The following is a 22566-nucleotide window of genomic DNA, read 5'->3' as shown; positions in this document are numbered from 1 at the left end:
AAAATATTATGTTTAAAAAATATTTAGTTTTCTTTATCTGAAAACAAGGGCAATAGATAGTAGCTTCAGTAATTCGTTCCTATGATAAAACAAAAAGTACGCAGATGGGTATGGCTTTTTAAATGAAAAGAGATAGATATATGTTTATATCAAAATAAAATCAGGAAAAATTATAGTTTGACAGGTGGTAATTGACTTTTTTTTTCTGGTATCCTCCATATCCATGAATTGTAGTAAACATAACCTTGGCAATTGTAGGGTATAGTTGGAGGCTTTGGAGGAATACGACATCATCAATTTATACTTAATAGTACCAACACCAAATTCATTTTTTTCAAATGTTGTTTATTTGCTCTCCTTTACTTGTATTTTGACTACTCAAATAGATAATTTTAATTTCTTGATGAAATTTGAAATATCATTTCAGAAAAATGTTGTATCAAATAATAAACAACCAGGTAACAATATGAAAAAGGATCTCTGTTCATCACTATGTCTTACAAATAAAATAACAAAAAATAAAACTATTAAATTTTAATCTTGACAGTTTTTACATCTTCATGAGCATTTTTATTTAATCAAAGTATCCTTTTCAGACATCTTAAAATTATTTTTATGAGTTTATGATCACACATAGGATGAATTTTAAGATCCAGAAATATCCTTTACTTACATTGTTTTGTTTTCTAAAACTCTCTTCTAGGTCTACTTGAAGATTGTTTTCTTCGTTAAGGTTCAAATGGTGGTACTTAAAATAATGTTAACAATTACAACAGACCCAATCACAGACAATACCAGGGTAGAAATATTAACTCCAGAATTATGACTTTTATCAGTAGTAGGAGTAGGAGTAGGAATAGGAGTAGGGGTAGGGGTAGGAGTAGGAGTAGGAGTAGGAGTAGGAATAGGAGTAGGGGTAGGGGTAGGGGTAGGGGTAGGAGTAGGAGTAGGAGTAGGAGAAATGTCATCAGGATTTTCCTGAGGGATAAACAAAGCTACTTCTGCAATGTTGGATACTTTTGATGTCAAATTGCTTTTATCTATGCTTTTAATGGCAATAAATATGTGAGTTGCATTTTCTTCTGAGATATTCCCTGGTTTAAATGCAAAGATTTCCTTGGAATTGGCCTCCTTTGGTGACAGATCAGTAGTATTTACTTGAAGAGCATCATCAAAACTGTCTCTTAGATCAAGAATACTTCCACTTATTTTTATGATATAATGTTGAGCTGAGAAAAAAAGTTACATGTAGTTTAGAGACGGAGCATAGCATATTCATTCCTTTTTTTAATTCTCAAAAATGTCTAGTTATACAAAGCAGATACTCAGATCAAAAACCTTACTCATTTTTTAATAAAAGCTGAATTCTGATCTTAAGCTCTGCAAACTGCTACCTTCTTTGTATGAAAAGTAGGACCACATTAAAATGTGTCATTTGATTGGTTAAAAAATATCAGATTATGAAATTAATACTTTGCTAGGCTGTCAATATAAAACCATTCTCCCCTCGCCCGCCCTTACACCCTTGTTTTTGCAATTAGCACCTTTCACTTAAGCCAAAATCATGTGACACTTCGTCCTTACCTTTCCCAACATCAAAATTATCTCCTGGTGCTGTCCATGTAAGAATAATCTCATCCTCCTGAAGTGTGGCATCAAGGTCTGTGATTTGACTTGGTGGATGTAGGTCATCCAAGAGATATTCTGGATGTGGGACTTGTGACACCACAAATGCACCTCCAGACACTGTTCGGCTGAAATCCTCCAAGGTGGTCTGAGTATCCTCATCAATTTCAGGTCTTGGTGGGTTTGCTTCAATTTCCCCTGCATTAAACATTTCCTGGTTTATAATGGGCAAAACTGCTGGTATTTTTTATAATTCAGGGAATCACCTTCTTCACCTCATTTGTCTTTTCCTTTTAATAAATATATATACAGTCACATTTTTACTAAGTTTTGTGACAATCATAAGCATCCAATTGGTGAGAGAATTCTTTCTTTAGTAGGATATTGTAGGACAGAGTCAGATAACACATTGCTTTAGAATGAAGCCTACACTGGATGAGAGAAATATTATATAATTCAATATGTGCCTTTTAAAAAAAGGAATTGCTTTACCTCTTGAATTATCAGCGCTCTGGGAATATATCTGGGGAAATCATTGCCAGTTCTCCTCCACCCACTTGTGCTAGGTCCCTCCCTCCATGCTGCAAGTGCTAAGGAATAATTCTTCTGTTGTATCCCAATTGCTAGCAGAAAGCCCCTAAAAGTCACAAGGGACCAGATAAAAGAAAGCTAGCAAAGAATGCATTCTTAATTCTTACATCACTTTACTATACATGTTGTTTTTTTTTTTTTTTTTTGACTTATTAAAATTCCAAATGAATGTTTACTCTTACAGCATATGTAATCTGAAGGATAAATTCTGCACTGGCTTGTGCTTAGGTTCATAAACTGACCTGTTTCCTTCATCTTGAGCTGAAAGTTGGGCATATTATTGCTGATATACATAAGATGTTCCAAACTAACACAATAATAACTGATGTTTTTGAGTGAGATCATGTCTTTTGCAGGAACATGGATGGAGCTGGAGGCCATTATCCTCAGCAAACTAATGCAGGAACAGAAAACCAAAATACTGCGTGTTCTCACTTATAAGTGGGAGCTAAATGATGAGAATTCATGGACACAAAGAGGGTAACAACAGACACTGAGTCCTACTTGAGGGTGTAGGTTGGGAGGAGGGAGAGGAGCAGAAAAAATAACTATTGGATACTAGGTTTAGTACCTGGGTGACAAAATAATCTGTACAACAAACCCCCATGACACGAATTTACCTATATAACAAACCTGCACATGTACCCCCAAACCTAAATTGAAAGTTTAAAAAACAATAATAACTGACCTTTTTTGAGTGCTTGAGTGCTTACTAGGTGCCAGACATTGTACCAAAGCTTAGATTAATTTAGAGGCAAATCCTAGTATGACTGAGAACTTTATTCCATAAATGGGAAAAGCTATATTTTGAGTTGTGATCAACCTGTTTGAAGCCTCAATTATATAAAATCACCAATATTATTCAAACTATCACTGGATTATAAATATCATGAGTTACTCACCGTTCACTACCCAGCCTGGTATATATGCGGCTCTATTCAGTGGAGGCTGTAAGCTTAGCCTGGCAGTGTTTGCTCCTCCATGAGCCCATACTTTTAAGCTGTAGCTGCCATTTTCTGTGTATGCTGTAAAATACCTGGAGTAGACCCCATCATTCTTGAAAGAATCAGCGCCTTGTTATAGAAATGAAGGAATAAAGTATTGTAAAGAGAAACTTATGCATTTTCAAAGACAAGCAATTGGCTTCTACAAGGATATCCTCTAGATTAGGCTTAATATTTTGAGATTGACCCTTTGGAGAATATTTCCATTATATTCTGCCAAAACAATATATTGTAGAATTGATACCTTTGAGTTATTTTGATGTCTACTAGGTCTATATAACATACATACACACACATTGATATTTATGTGTGCATAATAAATGCCTAAATACTTCACCTTCCCATCCTTATTAATTCATATACAGAGTATTACACATAGTACTCTTACAATTTCTCCACCACTGTTTGCTTTCAGCTTGCTTTCTCTAACTCTAAACACATTAATTATGTCATTTCTCTTTTTAAATCAAAAGGGTCTCTACTAAGGAAAAATCCTATCTTTGTGTAGGATTTAATTCTCACAACAGTCAACTAAAATTACTAAATTTGGTGATTTTTAGAGATACACATTTCCCAGATTTCCTAGAGAAAAGGTCCCAGCATTCTGTGTTCTTACAAGCCCTTGAGATAACTCCTTTGCACACTAAAGTTTGTCTGCAAACTAAAGACATTTGCAGACTAAAGAATGTCTGCTCTATGTCATTGTTAATCACCAATACCATCTCAGGTAAAGGCACTCCAAATTGGCAAATTTCCCCAATTACCTAAATGGTCATCTAGCAAAATGTTGAGAAGGGAAACATGGTGCATATAAGTTTTAATGTAGTATAGATTTGTAGAAAGGGGAAAAAGAGGCAAGGAATAGTTGTGGAAATATTGATATATCTGAAGAAGACATTGAGGTACACAAAAGAACAATTTCACCTTCTCAGTTTTTCTCAGGGGCAACTCTAGTTGAAGATATGATTATAAAATGATTGAATAAGTTACATTGCAAAATACACTGATGGAAAATTTTGTTAATTCGAGTGCCTATCAATATAGTTATTTCCTTGCTTATTAACCTCTTAACAGAAGCTTCTGTTCCTAGAACAATCCAGAATCTGGGGAAAGGGTCTTTAGGTATCACCCATCTGTGCAGACCACGGAGATAGAGAATGGCCAACATTGCATCTTGATTCCTACCAGCCAGACCTGGTATCTGATGCCCCAGTGATGAATCTTCCTGTCTCGTGGCAGTGCCAGCTGCCCCTGGGTCCCAGTTCTCAGGACTATATTGATACTGTGTTCCAGCTGTTGAGGATTACTCCTGCTTTATTTTCCTGCCAGAGACCCAAGTTCTACCACTTAATCGCATCTAGTTTGCTTGTGCTTCATCCTCTCTAGCCAGACTTTCTTGATGCTATCCTCAGTCTCCTGAATGAGACCTTTCTAATTGGTGACAGACATTGGTTGCCTGGATGATAAACAATAATGATGACAAAAAAATTACATGTATGGCCAGGCATGGTGGCTCGCTTCTGTAATGCCAGCACTTTGGGAGGTGGGGTGGGAGGATACCTTAAGCCTAGGAGTTTGAGACCAGCTGAGGCAAGATAGTGAGACCTTTTCTCTTTTGCAGACCTTTTCTTTACAAAAAAATGTAAAGATTAGCTGAGCATGGTGGCACACACCTGTATCCCAGCTACTTGGGATGCTGAGATGGGAGGACTGCTGGAGCCTAGGAGGCAGAGGCTTCAGTGAGCTGAAATGGTGCTACTGAACTCCATCCAGCCTATGTGACAGAGTGAGACCTCATCTCAAAAAAACAAAAAACAAACAAAAAAATTCAACAAGCAAAAACATTTTTATTTTTATTTATTTATCGGGTATTTTTGTTGTTACTGAGACAGAGTCTCTCTCTGTTGCCCAGGCTGGAATGCAGTGTTATGATCTTGGTTCACTGCAACCTCCACCTCACAGGTTCAAGTGATCCTCCGGCCTCAGCCTCCCAAGTAGCTGGGTTTACAAGTGTGTGCCACCACACCTGGCTAATTTTTTGTACTTTTAGTAGAAAAGAGGTTTCACCATGTTTGCCAGACTGGTCTCGAACTTCTGACCTCAAGTGATCTGCCAACTTTGGCCTCCCAAAGTGCTAGGATTACATACCTGAGCCACTGTGCTCAGCCCCAAAACATTGATTGAGTGTTTACCACATGCAAGACATTTGCTAGGCACTCTGTAGGTTTTACCTATATAAAATTTCCTGCTGGTCCTGCTGTTCCTCCTTAATTTGCATCAATTCTGTTGTCTGTCTTACTGCCCCACAATGCCACAGGGACTCACAACATGCTGAATTAGGAAAATATTGGCTTATTCATAAAAACCTGTGAATTACCTGCACCATTATCCAAAAGTTCCAAAACTTCTGTATGTCCACTCTGTGATTCAATGACAGCAGTCACATTGGCTCCAAGAACAGGTACAAACCCTTGTAGAATTTCTGCATAAACAATCATTGGGCTGGGGAAACTGTTTATGTCCTTATTCATTTTAGCATTCAATGTGATTGGAGGCACAGAAGAATTTGCTGCTCGAGAGGTTACTGTAATAGTTAATGTTTCTGGGTTTGCTTTGGCTTGAAGACTGTATGCCCAAGTGCCCACCTAAAAATTTCAACCGAAATATAGTAAGTATCCAAAGTCAAGCTACTTTCTATATTTCCATTATGTAATTCTAAATAAATTATATAATGGGGAGTAGAATAAAGAGGTTTTTAAGGATGTTGAGGATAAACGGGTAAGGGCTGAGGCAGTTCAGACAGGGCATGCCAAGTGGTATCATTGATGATGTGTACACTTTGCTACATCTCAACTGGAAAAAAATAAGTTTTAGAAGGTTTGCCTTGGTTTTGACCTTAGAGTCCACAGATTCATCAATCCTGGTAGGGTGAAAAAGGAAGGACCCTGTAGCTCTCTACCCACCAATTTGCATAGACTCTTCCTACATTTCCTTCTTAAAATTCTTCTCAGACTGTCTTGACTACCTTTTCTTCCTTCTTCTTGATACGTAAGTTCTTTTTTCCTTTTTCCTACCATCATAATTTTAAGGACACAGGCATAGAAAGTACATACTATTTTATCTTCATTTTAAAGTTGATACAACCTTTGGTACTCACATTTATGACATTAAACAATTTATGTTCAGTTTTTTAAAAATGTTGACAGGAAGTCTAAAAGCTGATTGCTTACCTTTGCAGTTCCTGGAATACTGAGATAGGCCATTTTGGAAGTTTCATCCACTGTGAAATTTTCCATGATTGTTCCATTGGGATCCCAGAGAGAAATACTGGGAGGCAGTCTGTTCCATGTGATGAGAAAGAATGTGTCCTTTCCCACTGTACTGTCAATGATGACAGTGTCGTTCATCCAGGGATTACTGTTCAGTGTTAATCCCTTACTTTCAAGCTGTTTAAATAGATTTCAAAATTAATTGAAAAGACAGTAATTTTATGCTTTTTAAAGATGGTTTTTAATTTCTGGCCTGAGAACAAGCTTATAAATGGCAAACCACCTTAGACTTGTGATCTCTCTGCAAGCTGGTGATGATATGACAGTTATCAATTAAAAAGTGAGGAAGTAAGAGACTTAGAGCAGAAGCATGGGTTTTACAGTCATGAATATGACCTTACTGTTTTTTCCCCGGTTGTCTTGGCAAGCATTCATGGATATTTTCCTGATATGGAATTTTGAAATAATTTTTTCACACAGATAGAGGGAGTAGCACTGGACAGTAAATATATTCAACAGAGTGCAAACTGATACAAAAAGGTTGGAATCCTGAGAAGAGAGGAAATTGAAGATAGAACCTTTTTTTGAGAGGAGCTTTAAAGAAAGCTTTTCAACTTTTTGTTGATAGCTCTTAGTCCAGGAGAGCCAACCATTTTTATTTAGTTACTTATTTTTTAAAGTGACAAAGAAATATACATATATTGTGGAATGGCTCAATCAAGTGGATTAACATATGCATTACCTCACATACTCATTTCTTTTTTTGTGGTGAGAATGCAGAAAATGCACTTAGTGATTTTCAAATATACAATACATTGTTGTTAACTACAGTTGCTATACTGTATAGCGGGTTTCTTGGTGTTCCTACCATCCATTTAAAATAAACAGAACACAAAAATAGTATCTTCAGAATCAGTTCTCTCTCCTTGTCAATTTCAGTCACTGTAATCATCATTTTCTCAGTCAACAACCATGGCAACCTCAGAAATGACCTTTATTATCCTTCAGCTTATTCTCTACACAGTAGCAGGCTATATCTGACACCAATTTTTAACTTGTTTGCAGGATATATCTGTAGACCAGATGTGCAAACCAATCTGCACATACTCTAAGCTCACATCCTATAACTTCTGTTCCTTTCATTGTTGAGAAGTAGAGGAAAATAGGTTTGTTTAGGGATCATGGCAAGTTTTAACATAGGCAGTGAGTTGATGAGCTGGAAAACACAAGACAGAAATCTTGATATAAAGTGACGTGACATAGACATGTAGGAATGAAGACAAACATTTTTGTAAAATGTATTTTGAGAGAAACTGGCTATGTTCACATGGGACATGAAGAAAGAAGAATCAAAGTTTACTCACAGTTTTTGAATCTAAGTAACAGAAAATGGTGATGCTATTAAGACCCAGATGAGCAAAAGTGTTATGTTCAGAAGACAGGTGAATAAAACAAAAAGCCACTGAAAAAAGTGGTTGAAGAGGTGACAGAAGCCCTATGTTTGTAGCTAGACAATGACTATTCACGCCTTCTTTCTCCGGCTTAATTTATTTCCAAGATACACTCCTTCCATTTCCCAACCAGGTTCTTGAGTTCATGTGTCTAAATCTATTTCATAGAAGTCTAGTATGGGGAAAGCTTCAAGCATGAGCTTTTAAAATGCATTCATTGAAAAATGGGTGCTTTATTTTGGAAAAGGTCCATTTTTGGTGAAATATTTGACATTATTACATTGTAATGTCATTTCTTAACCAGAAATGAAAAGAAAAGAAACAATATGTCTGCTATTTCACCATTTATTTTACTTTTGTTTTACCAATTAATTTGGCTATAGCTAAAGGGTAATTTCTATTTAAGATTAAAGTTTAGATTTTAATTAAAAATTTACTTTGAGAAAAATATGGAACTCAAAACTTATAACCACCAAATTGTTTTTTCTTTGTTATGGCAAAGGTGAACATGAAAACCCAAGGAATGAGAACTCTGACCTGAAGGGACTTCTGGGAGAGTTCAGTATTTCCTGATGTAAGGGCCCCAAAAGCATCAATGAGGCCATTGTTCTGGGCTTTATCTGAAGCATAAAAATGATGTCCTCCTAAAATGTAAATACATTAATTAGACTGCTTTCTAGAAAATAAATATGTATATTTTAGTGATTATTAAGGTAATAGTTAAAACAAAATCATAGTTTCAGTATGTGTTATTAAAATAGACCAAAAGCACATAGTTGTACAGATTAATTCTGAAATGCTCATTTTAAAATGTCATAACTAGGGAATGAAAGCTACCATAATGCCTCATTATCAAAATCTTAGCTAGCTAAAATGCATGATAATTATAGAATATGAAAGATGTTACAATTCCATGTATTAAAGCTCACAAACTTTACACAGCCCTTTTAGAGAATCTTTTATTTCTAACAAAATTGACTTTCAGATATTTCAGCCAGTGTAGGTTTATGGAATCTTTTGTTAAAAGATTGTTAATCTTTTATTTTAGTTCTAACAAAGTTGACTTTCAGATATTTCAGCCAGCGTAGACCAAAATCAGAAAATTAGAAAGATGAAAGAGCTGCTATATTTAGGTATCCTCACAATAATTGGCAATGAGCAGATAGAAAAATGGAAAGCAAGAGCGATAAATCCAAAAAAGTACTACTTTTAAGGAGCTACTTGGAATAGAAATAAATTTTACAGTGGCCATGAAAGGACTTTGAAATGATGTGATTTTGCATAACTAAGCATTAAAAAGCAAGCATATATTTAGTACCATTAGAAGCCAATTCAACAGAATTTATGCTCATGTCATAAATTATATATTCTCTACTAAGTTTAAGAAGGTATTGGAAACACGTAATCCATTTTCATCACGTCTGTGTGTCTGAAATAACAGCTACCATAGTTAATGTTTACATAAAAACTTTGTTATTTAGATCTTTTCAGCCTGAGTTTCTGTTAATCACATACACCCACCCCACAGCTTATGCTCTGGTCTCACGGAGTTTTCACCATTCCCTCCATGTGCCTTGCACTGTCACCCCAATATGATGTTTTTTGCTCACGACTTGATCATCTTTTCTTAGCCCCTTTTTCTTCCCAGAGAAATTCAACACCTTGTTCAAAGCCCAGCTCAGAATTCAGCTACTTTCTCATGCTTCCTTTCCCTGGCTCTATACAACTCTAATAAAGCTAATGGCTTCCTCTGCTCACATAGAACTTTTTATTTTTCTATATTCCTCCTGTTATGAAGGAATGTTATCTGATTATGTTATTTCATTAACAGTTTTATTTGTCTCTCCAGCCAACTGAACTCCAAGTGCCATGAGAACAGAGATTGGGTCTGGTCCCCAGCTTCAGTACCTTCAGGGCAGAAACTCAAGAGAAGTTGTTGAACTGTCAGCCTTTACATGTATGCATTGCTATTGAAGGCCTGGAATAAATGGAACATGTTTTACCTGTTATCTTGTTCATCTCTATTACTGCTTTATCAGCAGCTGTTCCCAAGGCAATAAAATGAACAATTGCTCCACTTCGTTTCACTTCATCAATACAAGAACTTGCAGTGTAGTCCTCCCCATCAGTCAGCAGCACTACTTCAGATCCATCGAGGTGGGGGCTTAGCTCTCCAATGACCTGAAAACATAATTCAGAGCACAGTTACCAACAGGCATTCCTAGATCAAATAGACAAATGGGAAATCAGAAAAAAATTACAGAGAGAATAAACGCAAGTTATGCAGAATAGAAGAGATAGCCTCTATTTTAAAATAAAGAATTTTCAATCAACAATCCTTGGGGGATGTTAAACATGAAAATTTTTTTAAACTCCCAGCTGCAGGGAGTATTTATTCAAATGAATTCAGTGGGACCAGGCTTTGGAAAATCATCTAGACTAAATGACAATAATATCTCAACCTGGGAAACTCAGGTCAACCAGATACCAAAGGTATAATCACAGTATATGACATTAAATAGTGTTCTGGTTTCTTTGACTGGACTACCTTCTGACAGACAAGCCTTCAGTTTATGAAGTCTCTTGCACTTAAAGCTAGATGCATTAAGAATCCACTTCAACATTTTAAAAAGTCAGTGATTACAAATTAGTAAACCCTCAGTATGCTTATAAAGAAAAAATATAGAAAGTTCTAAGCATGCGGCCTTGTTATGCAACTTTCATTTACTTCTGATAATAACTGGCACAGAACTAAGCATATTGGTGGTGCTCAAAGAATATATTAAAATTATATTTATTACGTTCAATTTGTAGCTTGAATCCTTTTCCTAAATGCCAAACAGTTTGAAACTCAAAGTTTTGAAACTAGATGCCTGTAAAAGAGGATAAAGAGAACTTAGCCCAGGATGACAACTATATTTCATTTTCTTTGACAGTTTTAATTGGTGGTGGCATCTTGGAGCACCATTTTGAGACCTTGAGTCCAGGCCAAGAGGTGAAAAATAACAGATTATGAGTGGCTTTCTTTGGCAGGGAGTGGAGGTGTGTGTGCAGATTTGCAGAAGAGGGTTCGGAATGTAGAAATCCCTTGAAAGTTGGTATCAGGGAACAAATTGACCACCCTTATTTCAATTTTGCATGTTTTGAAGCAAAGAGTGACTAATACACATATTGCAATATATGGGAAATATTCTCTGACATGCATTGAAACCAAACGGAAAGATAGGAAAATGCTTTTATACATTTATGGCATTGGTAGCATCTCTATCACACTTCTCCCATGCATTTAAGTATAAAATGAAGATCCAAAGATGAAACAGAGTTCTCTCTTTCACCTCTTCTTTTCTTGCATGAGATTATTTACCAAGTATTTACAATGTGCCAGTCACTGTGCGGGGGGGATTCAGTAGCAACTACATTCCTACATTCATATATTAATAAATAATTGGGTTCAATGTAACAATGTTTATGAAGCTCTGTGTCAGAGACTGAGGAGATCTAGAGATGAACAACAAAGACAAAACTAATATGTATTTACCACAGAATATTCTATAGTTCAAGAGAAATAACAATGTACTGTTACAGTTTACTGAACATTTGCTATGTATTAACCATGTTTTATACACTGTATAATTTGATCCAACTCCAGGCTCCCAAAATGTCTTCCTATTACCACTTTTACTGCCTACAATTTATTTTATTCAGGGCAATTGTAATCATCTTCCCGGAACATAAATTGATTATCAAATTCTGATACTTTAAACTCTTCAAGAGCTTTTTGTTGTGCTTAAAACAAAATACAAGCCTCATATTTTTTGAAGTTTTCTAAGATCTGTCATTGTCTACCTCTCCAACCACATTTCATACCCCCTCATTTGCCAAACTCCAGTGCCACTAGCTTCTATAATTTCTTAGAATAATCTAGTTTTTTCTCACCTTTTTCTAAGGAACTTTTGCACTTTCTTTTCTATCTGAACCACTGGCTTCTTCTCATCCTTCAAATCAGAGCTTAAATGTTACTTTTTAGAGAAGGCTCGTTGGCCTCCCACGCAAAGTAATTCTCCTTTCCCTGTTACTCTGTCCCATTGCCCTGTTTCATTTATTCACAACACCATCTACATAATCTGCAATTCTTGTTTTTATCTATTTATTATCTGTTCCTCACTTATATATACATACCACAAGAGTGAAAAGCTTTGCTTGGTGAATAAATTAAAGCATTTTATATTTTGAATAAATTAAAACATGAGCAACCCTATGTATCCTATTTTACTGATGAGGTAATTGAGGACTAGAGAGGATAAGAATCATGTTTAGGGTCACAAAGCTGATAAGTGACAATTGTGATTTGAATGTAGGACTTCATGTTACAAACCTAAACTAAAATGTCATGCAATTCATGGAAGAGACACATTCAGTTGGGTTGGGAGTAAAAGGGAAGTTACATGAAGGAGAAAGGATTTTGGAGGATTGGTAGAATTTTAACATGCAGAGATGGGAGAACAGGAAGCATTTTAAGTAGAGGAACTTGCATGGTGCAAAGGTTTTGAGGCTGTTAGTATACAGGCGACTTGGAGAACAATGTGTGTAGTAAGTTGGTTGGAGGATAGAGCATCGAGAGGGGAGAATGGAGTAAATAAGGCAGGAAAGATAAATGATGGCAATTTTACTGGGTGGGGGAGACTTTTTAGTAATATCAGACTGAGAAATTGAAACAATTTTGTAGACTGTGAAGAGACAGTGAAGATTTCTAAACAGTAAAATGACATAATTTATATGAATTGTGAGCTCAAGATGACCATTTGACTAAAAATAATGTTCATAATAATTATACATATATTTACTAATCATTATAAATATATACTTATAATAAATTATATATTTAGTATATATACTATATGAAGTAGATATTTGCTACATAATATAGTAAATATTGTTCTAAGTATGTAAATGTATCATTTCATGTAATCCTTATAATTACTCTATGAGGTAGGCATTCCTATTTCCCATATTGTATAGATAAGACACTGAGAGTCCAAAGGGACTGAAAGGTTAGCCTAAAATTATGTGGTTAGTAAGTAGCACATACAGTACTCTGATGTCAAAGTTCATGCTCTAACTCATATGGCTTACCCTAAATATGACTCTCAGTCTTGCTACATCTGCTGTAAGAGGTATAATAAATAGTTTGCCCTAGCTGAATGTTACAGAAACTCAAATGAGAACTAGCTTAAAGTGGAATAATACTATACCACCTGTGTCATTGCCCCAAAAGTTGATGACTTTTGCATCCAAGCACACTTATTTAACTAACATTTACTGAGCACTGACTACTGCATGGTAACAAGACAGCAAAGTCCATGACTTCCTTGGGCTTGTAAGTGAGTGGCAAATTGATAGTCATTTATTCACCCATGGGTTGTTCATTCACGGATCCATTAAAACATCAAGAGAACTTTTTTCTATTTGTTTAGTCCTGTGCTTCTTAGGATTAATTATGTTAAAATAAGACAGCAAGTATGTGCATAGCACTTAACATGAAAATGTCCTGAAAAGAAACAAAAACCAAAATATATTTGCAGTACAATTTTCACCTGAAATGCGGATTTAATTCCAGAGCAGATGGAAGTTCCTCCCCAAGCGTATGTAGGTAACTTTGCCAAGAGTGTGTTTCTTTCATCACTGCTTATTATTTGGATTGGCTTATTTACAATAGTGGCAGTAGTATCAAAGTGAACCATCCCCACCCAGGATCCATTTTCAACAATCTGCAGCAGGAAATATTTTGCTGCCTTATTCATTTGATTCAGGCGGTCATAACTCTAGATCAAAAAGACAAGAAAAACAAACAAGTCATTTTGACTGGAAAATAATAGACAATCACATAAAATGAATGGACAGAATTTATTGGTAACACTTTCTATGAATAGTAATCAATGTTGTTAAAAGAAGCAATTATCAAATTTTTAATTGATAAAATTTTAAAAATGGTAGTATGTATTATGGGACACATATTGTGTAGTAAGGAGCACAGGTTTTTATTTTCAGTTGATTCTTGACTGCTAAGTATCCAAGTGAGGGGTGGAAGGTAGGGTGGGGATTGAGTTGAAATTGGAGTGAGGATACACATCTGAGAGACTGTCTAATTACTCTTGGGAGCTCCTGTGCTTGTTGTCTTCAGATAAAACCATACCCCCAAGCCTATAAATCAAACCAGACTATTGTAGACTCCAACCAGAGACTGGAATCACTCCATCCACTGGAAACTAGACTGCCCAAAAGGTAATACTTACTCAAGCTTCATTTTAAGTTTGGAGAGGCCAAGGCCCTATCTTCCCATTTTCTCCTTCTGTTCCTAACCTCTCGCTGCTGCCTTTCCACCAATGGGTTAATTGAATTGGCTCTTTGGTAACCCTCAGGACCCGGCCATTTTTCCGAGGTGATTGTCTAGGATATAAGCTTCTTCATGCATTTGTCTTCTCCAGTCCTTATCACTATGCTGATCTGTATTACTCCCCACCAACTTATGCCCAAATTTCCTTCTGAACTCCCTGAACCAAATCACAATGAGAAACTTCTACATCTTCATTTTATGTGCTCTCTCCACTACCTGCATTGTTGTGGCTCAGTTCCTTCCACTCCATCATTATCTGCCCTTTTTAATACCTCCCTCATTTGCTGAAAACCTTATTCCTGTTCTTCAGCAGGCTTTGCTCTGCCTTAAATGTGCCATCCTTCTGGTTTCTTATCACATTGCACCCACTTGTTTGCTGTCCATTCATTTCAACAATTATTTATTGATTATCCCTATGTGATTAACTTTATTCTAGGAAATGGGGATAAAGATGAATACGACATGGTTCTAAGTCCTAGAGGATCTTCTAGGCTAGTGGAAGAGAAATGTGTAACGTAAATATAATATGCAGTAATAGAGGTATGCACAGAGCATTGTTGGGAAACAGTAAAAGGGCTTTAACCAGCCTAGAAGTCCAGCCCATTTTCTGGAGGAATCCAAGGAGGAAGTGACCCTTGGATTAGGTATTTTTAATTATATTTGCATCTTTCTTTTACTATGGTATTTTGCTGCAGTATCTTGAAGTCATGATCATGGGCAATGATGGTACTTTATGCCACCATGCAATTTAGAACAATCTAGGTGCAGACAGAGTTCAGTGTGTTCTCAGATCTTCAAATATCCCACATCCCTATATCCAGAAAGAGTGAACCTACCGCCATGCTTTCAGACTTATCAAGAACTAAGCACACAATTCTTTGATTGATCTTCAGCAATGAGAAGACAGGTGGAGGAGGTGGTGTCACCATGGGTATGGTGTTATTAAAATCCTCAGAACTGCTAATCACCTCCCATGTACTTCTAAAATTGCACTTTTTGTTTTGTAGGCTTGGAGCTTCTTGATTATGGGTTTTTTCATTACAGAATTCAACAACCTAAACGGTTAATAAAATAAAAAATAATTTTAATATACCATGCATTTAAAAATCAAACTACAAACCTGAAAAAATTTTAAATGCCTTCTGCAGATATGTTGTTTGTTGAATGAAATATCATTTACTGAGCATCAATATTACAATAAGGTAGATTTACCATAATAAGAATAATGGTAACAGTAATAATAGATAACACTAGATAGCACTAGTTCAGCACATACTATGTGTCGGCCAATGTTCAAAGAACTCTATATCAATATATGTAATCCTCAGGTCACCTGAACAGATACTTTAAAAACATGACAATATGTCATTTGATTATAAATTCTGGAAGCAATTATCAGCATACTTACAGAATCAATACTTTGCGTAAACATTATGGATGCTTTCTCTGTTTGCACCTTATCAGGAAAGAATTGACAATCTTTTTCATACAGTTTTGTTTTAGAATCAATTCTGCATGTTCTAGTAATACAGCTGCCTCCTTGACACTTATAAACTCTATTTATACCAGAGATACCTGTGGAACACCTGAAAATACATGACAGTTAATCTCTGAGGCAACCGAATCATTAACACTTACAGAAATCTTAAGTGGTTGTATTCATGATGACCTTTATATCAAGATGTTTATTCTATGTGTACCATGTACTTCCTATCCTGGCTGTAGAGTTTAAGGGTTCCAATCAAAGTAATTATCTATTTTTAAAGAAATTCTAGAGGGAAATTTTAAGTGGGGCCTCCAGATAAACATAATGGTTGAGTTCTCTCCTTGTATTAAAGCTGCTGATCTCTTGCTCAGACATCTCTCCTGCTGGTCTTTTGGTGGTAAATATGCTATAGGGACCTGGATAAGAGAACTTTTGAGACAATTTACTCTGAGTACCACTTTAGCTTGAAGTTCTTTGTAGATTTCTTCCCAAAGAAGATATTCCCAAAAGAAAGGTACATGGGATAGACACAAGTCTTATTACTCAAAGAGCATTTTTATCCAAAGGGAAATGTGATTGGAAGCAAAGATGAGGTACTGCCAAGAATCCCATGGTAGAATAAAAAATGTTGGAGACATTTTAGACATATGTTTTATGGCATGTAATTGACCACAGGTGGCAGTGATTACAACAAATACGCTGAGATGTGAACATATTTTGCCTTTTCAATAGGCTTTCAGTTCAAATTCAGGAAATGATGAATAGTTTTTATTCTGTTATTTAGGGAGTCTCATAAATATGTCGATGCTTCTATTGCTCCCAAACTAGGTCAACATGATGAAACTATCTATGTGGAAAATCATGATGAATATTCTGCAGCAGCTGTTATACATCTAAGGGGAATATGACATAAACAAATACAATAAATGTAATACTCTCTAAAAGGTGTGCCTGAAAATTGGTGCAATGGGGCAGAGGAAGGATCTTGACTGAAATCATATACCTTTCAGTTCTCACATTAGTGTCAAGTCCCGAGCCCCAGCAGGACATCTACATTGATGAGGCGATAGCACCAATTTTAATTTTAAACCAATTCTTCCCAACCATTTGATCATAGAATCAAAAGGAGATTCTATTATTAACTGTGATGCTAGATGGTATTATAAAATAACCTTTATAAATCTCCAAGAAGTTCCTGCTTGGCTCCTTGAAGCTGCCTCATTTCTTACTCAGTCCACATTTAGCACTACTTAACCATGTTTGTGCATTCTTGTGTAATGTGAATAACTTTGATCTTATCCCAGCATATTGTAAATCCATTTACATGCCCAACTTCAACACAAGTGAGTTCTGGAAGCTATGGCAGAGAAGTATAAAATATGTCAAATTGTCATCCGAATGGTTGCCATTGAAATTATGTATGTTTTAAATAGCAATTGACTACTTAAGATACACTTTCTAAAAAAACAAAAAAAACAAAAGCATTGTTTCGTGACGTATTGTCGGCATTAAGAATGATTCTGAAAGATATCAAAGTGAGGAAAATAAGAACGGATAAAAGCCTGAAGTCAGTTTAGAAAATTTAAGTAGCCATGCCTTGTTGCTTCGATTTTTTTTGACTTAGCACGGTAGAAAGGCTGATCTTCATTGTACTCATCAAACACTCCCCACCGGAGGTGAGCCCACTCGTGGACAAACAGTCTGCCTGTGGGAAAGCATTTCAAATACATGATCATAATTCAGGTGACACATTTTGTACCAAAATATTTTAAGAAGCTTCTGTTTCAATTATAAAATATATTTAGATTTCAGTTTTCAACAACTATCAACATTTATATTTCAGTGTATAAAAAAGCCTATTGTATTAAATCACATTATATTATGCTATATTATGTAATATATTATATTCTTATTCCACAACATGTTAAATCAATGAAACAATAAGGGAGGATATGCTATGGACCGAGTGGACTGGGATTTGTGTTTTGGTTCTTGGGGGTAAAAAGTCTTAGTACAATGGTTTATGGTTCTCCAAATTATAACCAACATAATCAGATATACAGTACATCTCTTGCACCAAAATACCATGTGAATACAATTAGAAAAAAAAGTCTAAAAATGCTCCCTATCATGATTTAAAAAAAAAATTGGGAAACACCATTATGGGCCAAATACAATTCTGGGGATGTTAAAATGAAGGAATTCATACTTAAGACATGTTAGCATTAATTATATGAAACAATTACTAATTATATATACATTCAATGCAATACTAGGTATTAAAAAAAATAAAGATGTGTGAGATTTAGTACTTCACTTGGGGAAGTTTTGAGAGAGGGAGTTCAAATAAAAATTTTTTAAATAAGAATTTTGCAATAAATGAAGGAATAAAAGTAAATTCACAGCTTGAGATGCTGAAAGAAGGAAAGTGGAACTTTCATTTTAGCAATGTTGAGAAAAACTTCAGAGGGAACAGAGATGGAGAAGGAGAGATTGGAAGTAAAGTCTCTTCTGCTACAATGTGTGTTTCTGTAGCTCAAACGACCTCATGAATCTGAAAATAGGAGGAAAATATACCATAGTACCATAGTATGAAGAAGTCATCTTCTCTTTCTTTCTTTCTTTCTTTCTTTCTTTCTTTCTTTCTTTCTTTCTTTCTTTCTTTCTTTCTTTCTTTCTTTCTTTCTTTCTTTCTTTCTTTCTTTCCTTTCTTTCTTCCTTCTTCCTTTCTTTCCTTTCTCTTTTTTTCTCTCTCTCTTTCTTTCTTTCTTTCCTTCCTCCCTCCCTCTCTCCCTCCCTTCCTTCCTTCTTTCTTTTTCTTCTTTCTTCCTTTCTTTCTTTCTCTTCTCTCTCTCTCTCTCTCTCCCCCTCCTTTTTATGAGATGGAGTCTTGCACTGTCACCTGGACTGGAGTGCAATGGCACCATCTCGGCTCACTGCAACCTCTGCCTCCTGGGTTCAAGTGATTCTCTTGCCTCAGCCTCCCGAGTAGCTGAGATTACAGGCACCCGCCACCACGCTCAGCTGATTTTTTGTATTTTTAGTAGAGATGGGGTTTCACCACGTTGGCCAGGCTGGTCTTGAACTCCTGACCTCGTGATCCACCCACCTCGGTCTCCCGCAAGTGCTGGGATTACAGGCGTGAGTCACCGTGCCCAGCCGTCATGTTTCTTTTTTAAGTCTTTGCTATTCAAACTGTGGTTCTGGACCATATCCATCAGCATCACCTGGGAGCTTTTTAGAAATGCAGAATCTTCAGCCCACCCTTTGCTTACAGAATCAGAAGCTGCATATTAACAAGGTCCCTAAGTTACTCTTCTACATAATGCGCTTTAAAAACACTGGTTTCAGGTTTCCTAGGCAAGTGGAACCAGGTTCGTGGGAGCAGAATTAGAACTTTCAGTAGGAAAGGAAAAAGCCCTCATATCAGCTACTGTAATAGGAATCTGGTGCATGTTAAGAAAAATTTAAAACTCCCTATACCTGGCTGTCTTCTCAGAGAGTTCACTCAGACTCGATTCCTTCTCAGGTTTCCCTGCCTCCCATGCCCACCTTAAAAGCAACCCTTTTGACTTAGAATTCCATTCCTGTCTACATCATTGTCTCATTTCCAGCTATCTCTGTTCCTGTTTCTGGTAACATTTCTCTCTCCCCCTCCTCACACTGTGTGTGTGTGTGTGTGTGTGTGGTGTGTCGTGTGTATGTGTGTGTGTGTGTGTGTGTGTGTGTACTTTTAATATGCGCTAGGGCAGCCTCTAGCCTTACTGCATTGCTTGCCTGGGTGATCTAAATGATCTATTGTGATTGTTGGTGTTGTTATCATATTTATTACAAAATTGCATAGATTTTGAGAGCTCTCTCACTAATCTTATTTGTCCAAAAACCTTATTGCTTTTTAGGACATTAAGGAATGTGAGTTTTTCACATAAATGCACATATCATATTATGCATTTGTGAAAAGGAAGAAAGATCTGTCTAAGAAGAAGGGGAGACCTGTCAGTAATAGAATAGCGTTTAGGTGTGGGATATGGGAAAAATCAATAACTGATATGGGGACACTGAACTTACAAATTGGAGGAGCCTTTCTGTTCTAAGAAAGGTGCAGGTAGAGAAGATGTAGGTGGTAATAAGTTTGGAAATAGAGAGGAAGAATGTAGAGACCTCTGTTTTATCAATCAGGACATTAATTGATGGGATTGAGAAGAGTACCTAGAGATCTTGAGAAAAATGGTAGAAGTTTTAGAACAGCTGCTATAGGAATTGAGAAAGAGAATTGAGAAGAGCTGCATAAAAATATTGTTGAGTAGTTTTGAGTGCTTCACTGAGCTTGGAAAGTGCATTTTTATAATCATGTCATAGTTTTATAATTTTCTTCAACATTCTTGAAAACATGACAGGATCCAAGAATAAAGTAGATGGATAATTCAGAAGATTTAGTAAATTGAATGAAACATAAGGATAAGAGTGGTGAGAGAATTGAGCTATTTATACTTGTAGTCAAAATGACTGACTTTGCTGTACATGCCAGGTGGTAAGAAAGTATAACTAAAAGGGCACAAAGGATTAGAGGTGTCAAGGAAAACAAACATGGTCAGGATAATGTATAAGGAAGAGGTAAGATTGGGACATAAGGAGATGATGAAACTTTCAAGACTGGAGAGGGGAACTGGTCCAGGTAATGAATAGGACCAGATCTAGCTGAATGTTTGGCAGAGACCAGAGACTTAACAAGTGTTCAATGAACAGGAATAGAAGAGGGTAATTCTGGGGTATGGGGATTCAGGAAGGTTCCCATTTAATAGTGATACATGTGTAGAGCCCTCCTTTAATAATGATTTGCATTTTTGTCTGTAAAATGCACTTTTGTTGTTTTGACAAATTATTTTAACATTTAGATTGAACTAGATGACATAGCCATTTTTATAGGTCAAAATGATCAATTACAGACAATGTCATCTCTTTCAATGAAATAGATTGATATTATCAGCAACTGATAGCCTAGGAGTGTTTTCTCTTGACCAGTAACTGGCAACATGACTCTTTCCAGCTTACTATACATCTGGCTTTCATGTAGCTTACCTGTGATTTGTTAATAACCAGCTATGAGAGAACTGGAAAAATTAAAATGTAAAAAGCATGCCTTAAGAAAAACATTTATTATTGCTTTTCTCTGTTTATATTTTTGTAGACACTGTACTGAGTACATTTATCTGGATTCTTTAATGTACAACAAATATTTTACAAGGTAGAAACTCCTCTCTTTGCCATTTTATAGGGAATAAGCACAGAGACAGTAGGTCACTTGTTTAAGGTCACACACAGCTAGTAAGTAGGGGAGCCAGGATTTGATTCTATGAACTTTGGCCCCATGGCCTGCACACTTAACCTGCATAGAAAGTTGTATGCTGCAATCATTGTAAAATTATTTTTTAACCAAAATTTCTACCTGGTGGTCCATATTCATTCTGGTTTTTTCCAAGTAGAAAGTCAGGGGTGAAGTGAATGTGTTCGCCTTTCTCTCCACATTCTGTGAACTGCTTGGTGTATGGTTCATCTCTACCTGGGAGCGTAGGTGGTGCAACTATAACATCAGCCTGAGAGTGTTGAAAAAGATTGTTAAACATGAACAATAAAAAAGATGATATTCAGTTAGAAAGACTCTTAAATAATTTGTGGCAAAAATGGGTAATATCAGAAAATATAATTTTTTAAGAGAAGATTTTGACACTTACGTGTTCATAGTTTTCATGTTTTGGCCTTTTGTACCGAGGATTTTCCTTCCAATTCTCAGGAATTAATATAGATACATTTTTGAAAAAAAATCTTCTTTCTGTGGCTTCAAACAGGTAAGTAGAAGCTGTAGTGACCATATCCTGTCATTAGAGGGAAAAACATGTGAGGATGGTGAAGTTAGAGTGAACTAAATTAGCAGGGTTTTGTGACAGGCATTTCCGAACTTAAGAGTGGACAGAAAAGCAACAGACTGATGAGCAGGTTCTCTGCCTCATTATTCTAACTCTGCCACCTGTCAACCAAAAACCATCACTTAATCCTGCACATTAAAAGCCTCCTCAGTCTTCTGTAATCCTGCCTTAAAAGGCAAATGCTTGTATTTGGCATTAAGAGAAATTGATTAATATGAATATGTACATGGACTTTGGAGTCATTTATGTGATTCCAACACTAATGTTAGTATCTTCTGGGTGACAGATCTTGGTTGATTTATGCAATACTCCGAATCTCAGTTTCCTCATCCTTCAATGGACTATTACTATCTATCAGTATGGTTGGCGTAGAAATGGAACTCTACAAATAGGCAATCTTAAAACTGTTTGATATCACTACTATTTATAAGAAATATTAGTAGAAAACAGCCTTGGTTGATGCAAACTGAGGAGGACACTCTATAGAAATGGGTCATTGAAGAAGTTTCCCATCCCAACCTTAGGAGAAGCAGCCGGGTTGGGAGCCTGTGTGGGTGGGAGGTGTGATGAAAAAGAAAAACCCATAGTAGAGGCAAAACTTTGATTACAGAACTGTTGCTCTACTACCAATCTGAAAATAATATCATCTTATATTCAAAACTATGAACTCACATACAAGGACAAATAAGAAAAATAGTCCCTCACAGGAGAAAGCAAACTACTTGGAAAACATATTTCAGCATATCATCTGTGAAAACTTCCCCAACCTTGCTAGGAGGCCAACAGTCAAATTTAGAGAATACAGAGACCTCCTGCAAGAC

General features: G+C 36.2%; 1 protein-coding gene and 1 long non-coding RNA gene across 2 annotated transcripts; one reads left to right on the top strand and one right to left on the bottom strand.

Moving 5' to 3' along the window:
- Nucleotides 1–335: 335 nt before the first annotated feature.
- CLCA4 (chloride channel accessory 4) lies at nt 336–22306 on the bottom strand. The gene is made up of 13 exons (XM_050773712.1): nt 21554–22306; nt 21268–21415; nt 17418–17526; nt 15744–15921; nt 15172–15390; nt 13536–13763; nt 9945–10122; nt 8479–8585; nt 6452–6667; nt 5599–5866; nt 3120–3290; nt 1585–1824; nt 336–1229 (listed from the first exon to the last, which is right to left on the bottom strand). Exons 1-13 carry the CDS (start codon nt 21689–21691, stop codon nt 736–738), a joined length of 2694 nt encoding a protein of 897 aa, XP_050629669.1. The 5' UTR covers nt 21692–22306; the 3' UTR covers nt 336–735.
- On the top strand, nt 5802–9943 carry LOC126944346 (uncharacterized). The gene is made up of 3 exons (XR_007722038.1): nt 5802–5889; nt 8444–8592; nt 9791–9943. It is a non-coding gene; the product is annotated as an uncharacterized LOC126944346 (long non-coding RNA).
- Nucleotides 22307–22566: the final 260 nt, after the last annotated feature.

This window comes from Macaca thibetana, chromosome 1 (genome assembly GCF_024542745.1).
Source record: "Macaca thibetana thibetana isolate TM-01 chromosome 1, ASM2454274v1, whole genome shotgun sequence".
NCBI classification, from domain to species: domain Eukaryota; kingdom Metazoa; phylum Chordata; class Mammalia; order Primates; family Cercopithecidae; genus Macaca; species Macaca thibetana.
The sequence above is the reverse complement of the archived record's forward strand: the minus strand, read 5'-3'. Positions and strand labels throughout refer to the sequence as shown.